Below are 5,890 nucleotides of genomic sequence, written 5' to 3' on the forward strand. Positions count from 1 at the left end.
CCCAAGCCCAGCTTTGGGAACCAAAGTGCAGTGGTTCCCAAACTTTTCAGCTTTTGACCCACAAAATAACAGTAGCAGAGACCTGTGCCCCCAACTATTTTTGGATGATAAACGTTTGTATCAGGCCAACTAAACATGGGCATAGTAACAGTATTTTTATACTACATTTATCCATTTTAAATACACTAACCTCACTCCTTTGTAACAACTAAAACAAAAATGTAATTAATTCAGAAAATCTTTTCAGGACCCCACCTTGATGTTTCAGGACCCCACTTTGGGTCCCGACTCCAACTTTTGGGAAACACTGGTTTACACAACTTGTCAAGTCCAGAAATCTATGGACATTTTGGACACAATTAGTCCTTGCAGTACTCTTCCCTTTACCCTTAGTAAGTTTTACAATAAAAACAGCACAATGTTTAAAATGTATTTACTAAGACTGTAGTAGCAGAAGGGTAGCTAATAGCTAAAAGTTGCATAAAAAACAAAAAGGAGCAAATCATCAAAAATATCAGAGAAGAATAGCATGTTTTTTAAGGAATTGAAGAGATATGAATCTATTTCGATGGGTTTTTTTTGTAAACAATTTGATATGTATGAAAGTTACGGCAGCAGTCATAGCACCCATCTCCTCAACAAGATGAACATTTTGATATAGCAATTGTTAAAATAGCAACAAAGAAAATGCAGAACTAGGTAGATTGCAAAGGTCTTACAGGTAAATAAACAAGAGGCAAACAATTAGATTTGAATGAAATATACAGCAGAACAAAATTACTAAGCCTTTTTTATATAATTACAAAAAGTAAACAGATTGTTTTAGTGTTATTTTTAATCACTATAAGGAGAAGAAATCAGACTTCCTCTTGTTTGTCCCACTTACCATCAAAGTACTGTCCAAGTGGACAGTTCACCTGTGGACACTGTCCATGCAGAGGAGGATTCCCACTCTGACAAAGCTCACAGTCTGTCGAATGAGGTCCATGACAGCTCTGACAGGAGAYGTGACAAGGCTGACAGCGCCACCCACTGGACTCACTGAAGGTGTGCAGCGGACACTGTTTCACACACTCCCCTYCTGACCACAGCAGAGACACTGAGTTAGAATAAAAACACACACTACYTGAGAAACTAAAGGAAAGTACAGCTGTAAACGTGTGTTTTATGTTTGGTCAAACAATTTGAAAACAGCTCTTAAAGTTTTTTTTTGGGCTGTTTTAGCTGTTCAGAAATGATTTAGACTACATGAAWACACAACAAAACTCAAACTGAAACTCATATTATGACAGATTTTCTTAGATAACGAAGGTCCAGCACTAAATGTTGGCTGCTGCCTTTTACAGCAGACTTTCAGGCCAAAATGACGTTACGATGAGGAATCGATCTGTTAGGGTCCAGAATATGTGTTGAGGATAATTTTCAGCTACTTACACATCAAATTTTAGCTCAGTATTGGTAATTTTTACTAAAATGTATTCTGTTTTAAGGTTGGCTGTAGCAGCCGTCTCCAAAAGTTGATCAGTTGTTGATGCCCATCCAATGATTACTTCCCAAGAATCTCAGTTCAGTTTGTCCGGTGGTTTATGAGATATTTAGCTAAAAGACAAACTGAGTTGATACCAGCTTTTAGACAAATATGTTGTGCACTGTGGAGTGTTATGAGTGTTTGTTGGGAATTAGTCTCAGCAGCACATTTAATTTTAGGTTCATATTWGTAAAACTGACAGAGTTTTAGCAATTTTCTGATTAGTATGTTTAGGTGGATGTGGTGGCCATCTTGAATTCCAGAAGTTAATAAGGTGTAGAGAACATTTAATATGTTCAGGTTCATTAAAAAAATTAGTGGTTCATGAGCAATTTTGCTAACAGTTAAGACAAACACATAATCTAAAGCATTACCACAGCTTTGGTAGAGGGCTATAACTCCATATATATACTGTACATATATTAATCTAAAAGTTTATTCTCATGTGCCTGTAGAGAATCAATCATAATTCCTTATTTGTGTAAACCACACATTTGCATATCTTTTCCTACAAACCTGCTGACACACATCTTATTTGCAAACCAAATGAAGACTCTGGGGGCAATTGTTTGTTTTTAAGCAAGGATAAATACTTGCAAACTCACTGATGTGAAAGTATGCCAAAGAAGTTCTCTGTGTACAATGTGGGACAAATAAGAAAAAAAAAATATTGCCATCTTTTCATGTATTGTAAGTGAAGAAAACATGAAGAAGTGATAATTATTCTGGTACCGTGCAGGAAGTAACCAGACTGGCAGGCGATGCAGAGTGTGTTGCTCCTGCAGTCCTCACATGGAGCTGTACAGGACAGACACACTCCACTGTTGCGGTCCTCATAGGTGCTCTGAGGGCAATGTCTGCGGCACCGCTGTCTGAAACTGACAGAAAAAAACAATCTTAATATTCATTTAAATGCTGAAGGAAGCAAAGTTGGTACAATAAGCCGGGAACACTAATAAAATGTCAAAGCAGCTGTGGTTTGTTGGTGTATTTAAGGCCCTGAGAAACTACAGATATGCTGCTTCTGTCCACATGAGATGAGACAAACTGAACAGGAGCTCAACATGTCAGCCCACAGCACACCTGCAGCTGCATTGTTGACTTCAATACAGTTTCTTATTAAAAGGTGTATTCGTTCCAACAACAATAGGGATGGCAAACAGAGAGGAAAGTGGAAGGGAGGCTGCCTTTTGCCAGTAGTTTCACCCTCATCTAAAGGCTAAACGTTCATTTCTGAATTTCATGACTTCTTAAAGGGGAGGGGTGGGGCATTTTTATAAAAAAATAAACTTTGTTGAGCTGTAAATCATGTTACAATGTCATACCCTCACCAAAAACATACCCAGAGTGTTGCTTTGACTCATTCATGAATGTTTAAGAAATCCTTGAATCTCATTTCGTAGCCACGTTGAACTGCTTAAGCTCATTCTGGTACAAAGCACCGCCTATTGGTACATAGCTCCTCCCTAGAGCTCAGTCTGCAGCTGAGATCCCACCCCACAGAGCACCCCTCCCCCAAAGCATTGTTATGACATGCTGTAGTGGGGGTGTCTGAAATGGTAGGAGGTTTTTAAAAGAGACAGAGGCCAATTTCAAGTCATTTAGATAGGCAATGATGCAGTCAAATGTATTTTTGATATATTCTGCATTTTCATAACTGAAGGTAACAAACTTGATTGGAAAATACATCATTCACCCTTGAAGCTAATTTTAGCTTTTCTTTAGCTATTTTCAGCTTCTAGCTAAGCTTTTATACTTTTTAGAAGCTTTTAGCTACATTCAGCTTTTACCCAGTCTTTAATCCTTTTTTTTGTTTTGTTTTGTTTTGTTTTTACCATTTTTAACTAATGTTTTTCCATTTTTGGCTTATTTTAGCTTCTTTCTTATTTATCTTATTTTTCTTACTTCTTATTTTAGCTTTTTTTTCCTGCCCTTATTAAAAAATAGTATTTTTTAGAGTGCTGGTTATCCCTTTTTTTTTTTTTTTTAGCTTTTAGCAAATTTCACTCGAGTCATTCAGTCTCAGTCATGTTACATTCTTCAAAAAAATAAAAATAAAAAACACACCTCACTTTCTCTAATTTGATTTCTGTCAGTAACTTGTTCTATCWCTGACCGGCCTGGTTTAAGAACATGCCTCAACAAAGAAAAGTATTATTTGTTGACTGCTGTGATTCGGCTGTGGCTGGATCAGGCTTCAGTTGGTCCCAGTTTTTTTCTTTTGATGTCTGGACTTGCCTTTAAAGCTACAACCCGTCACCAGTTTCAGACATATTTATTATGWGGAATGGCTTTTTCTCTGTTCATTTAAGGAAATATTTTTCAGTTGTATCCATCCAGTAAAGTCAAGGCTCTGTTTTAGGCCCTATCTTTTTCTTGTCACGCTTCCTTTAGAGTCCATTTTCAGGAAGCACAACATCACTTTTCACTGATTTGCTGAAGATATTTAAATTTAATGATTAAATGAAGYTCCTATTGATCACTGATGTACTTGTTATATTTGACACTTCATACAGTAATTGGGTCACTTGTAATTTAAAATGTATTGTAGGCATAAATGTCATCTTCTTAAGGAACTTAAGACTTGTGAATTTGTTTATTTATKAAAACCTAACTTGTGAATTTTGAAAAAATTGTCAATTTCTCCAATTAAGCACTTGTTTTYAAATGCCTAAATGGACAGATACTCGGTAATTCTTTGGTTCCTCAGAACAGTAACCTGTGGGGCAGATAGTGAGAAATAGGGTTCCTTAAAAAAATAACTTATTTTGGTCAAAAAGCCTTTTGTCTTTAAGGGATTAATGAGTGGAATTCCCTAACTACAGATTTGAAAGTGATTTCTGACTGAAACCATATCAAGATTGAAGCATTTTATAAAGGAGAACCAGTTTTGTAATCATTAAATCACTGACTGACTAAATGTTATAGTATTGATAATACTTGAAACTTGTCTCATTACAAATAATAAATGAAACAAAATGTTGAGTTCTGGATTTAACTGAATTAAAAAAAAACATGATCACAAGTTTGAATGAAATAAAAATATATAAAAGCTCCTCATTAGAAGCTCTTCAAAATGAAATGATCTATCAGGCCATCACACTGTGGCCTGTTCTGCCCTCCTCTCTGAGCAAATATGAGCTCTGACACTTCCGTCTGCATTTCTAACTGTGTTGCCTTGGATCTACYTCGAAGACATGGTAGTTGTTTGAGGGATAACAGCTGGAGGCGTCATACTGCATCCATCAGCTCACTTACAATCGCTGCTGATGGAGAGCAGGATCTGTCTCAAGCTGGGAGAACGTCCTCTTCTTAAGAATCTGCAGGATGTTTGAGCAACCCTCTGTGCAAATATGAGACTATCCATTCCAGGGGCACACATTTGCATTTTTTTCCCCTGCAACTTAAGGTTTTCTTTAAGGGCATAAATGTATCTGAAACACAGAAAACAATGAAGCAAATAGTGTCTAAAATTGAATAAATGGGAGGGTTTGAACTGCGTTGAGAATGAAACAAGGCAATTTTTCCAATTTCGCTGCCCTTACATGGCACCTGCAGGAGAACGATAAATGCCAACAAATACCAAACATCTATCATGCTGTGAAWTTTCTTTTGTTCCGTGCAAGAAGAACACGAGTCTTAGGGATTCCCAGTGGTGCCAAAACTGTCAGTCTTTCATATCTTTAACATTTTCATCTCTGAATGAAGGGCCTGAAAAGGTGGAATTTGCTGGCAAAAAGGATCAGAACTGTCTGAGTCCATCTCAGAAAGAATCATTTTACAGCTGCCTCATGTTATAGTAGCTTACAGTATTTAATGTGTGTGCTGCACAGGGTGAACAAACTGATTTATTTGTTATAGAAATTATCTGCTCACCTAAGCTAACACCCAGGAAGGTTGAGCATTTCTTTGAACTTCAGTGTGAATGGGTAGATTTGGCTTCAGTGTTTCTCAAACAGAATCGTACATCTGCTAACTCAGCTGGGCGGTCTCTCTCTCTCTCTCTCGTTTTTTAGTTTCTTTGTGTTCCACTCTTCATATCATGCTCTGTTAGGTCTCTCCTGAGCTCAAACCCAGGCTCAGGTAACAGCAGAAAATGGTTGGTAACCTGATAAACACATAACCAGGAGGCCCAGACTCAAGGGAGCAGTCCACAATTGGTGTTCTGTTCTCGCTCTACACCCAGTTTTACTCTTGAGTTTACTTGATGTTGACAAAAATCCGGGAGGCTTTGATTTGTTTTTAGCTCTTAAAATGTAAAAAAAAAAAAAATGAGTTAATAAATTCTACTAAACCATGTAGGGCTGGGTTATTCAAGTGGCAGCCTGTGGGCCACATTCGGCCTGTGGGTGACTACAATCC

At 37.4% G+C, this 5,890-nt stretch overlaps 1 protein-coding gene across 1 annotated transcript in view; it reads right to left on the reverse strand.

The window, feature by feature from the left end:
- The window catches only part of LOC106514370 (proprotein convertase subtilisin/kexin type 5), a 19,073-nt gene that overhangs the window by 10,964 nt on the left and 2,219 nt on the right, over positions 1-5,890 (reverse strand). The window contains exons 5-6 of the mRNA XM_014003605.1: positions 2,261-2,406; positions 887-1,081 (exon numbers count right to left, since the gene is read on the reverse strand). Coding sequence (XP_013859059.1) covers positions 887-1,081; positions 2,261-2,406 — 341 coding nt within the window. The remainder of the gene's footprint in view (positions 1-886; positions 1,082-2,260; positions 2,407-5,890) is intronic.

The sequence above is a fragment of the Austrofundulus limnaeus genome, unplaced genomic scaffold, assembly GCF_001266775.1.
Source record: "Austrofundulus limnaeus strain Quisiro unplaced genomic scaffold, Austrofundulus_limnaeus-1.0 Scaffold19, whole genome shotgun sequence".
Lineage (NCBI taxonomy): Eukaryota > Metazoa > Chordata > Actinopteri > Cyprinodontiformes > Rivulidae > Austrofundulus > Austrofundulus limnaeus.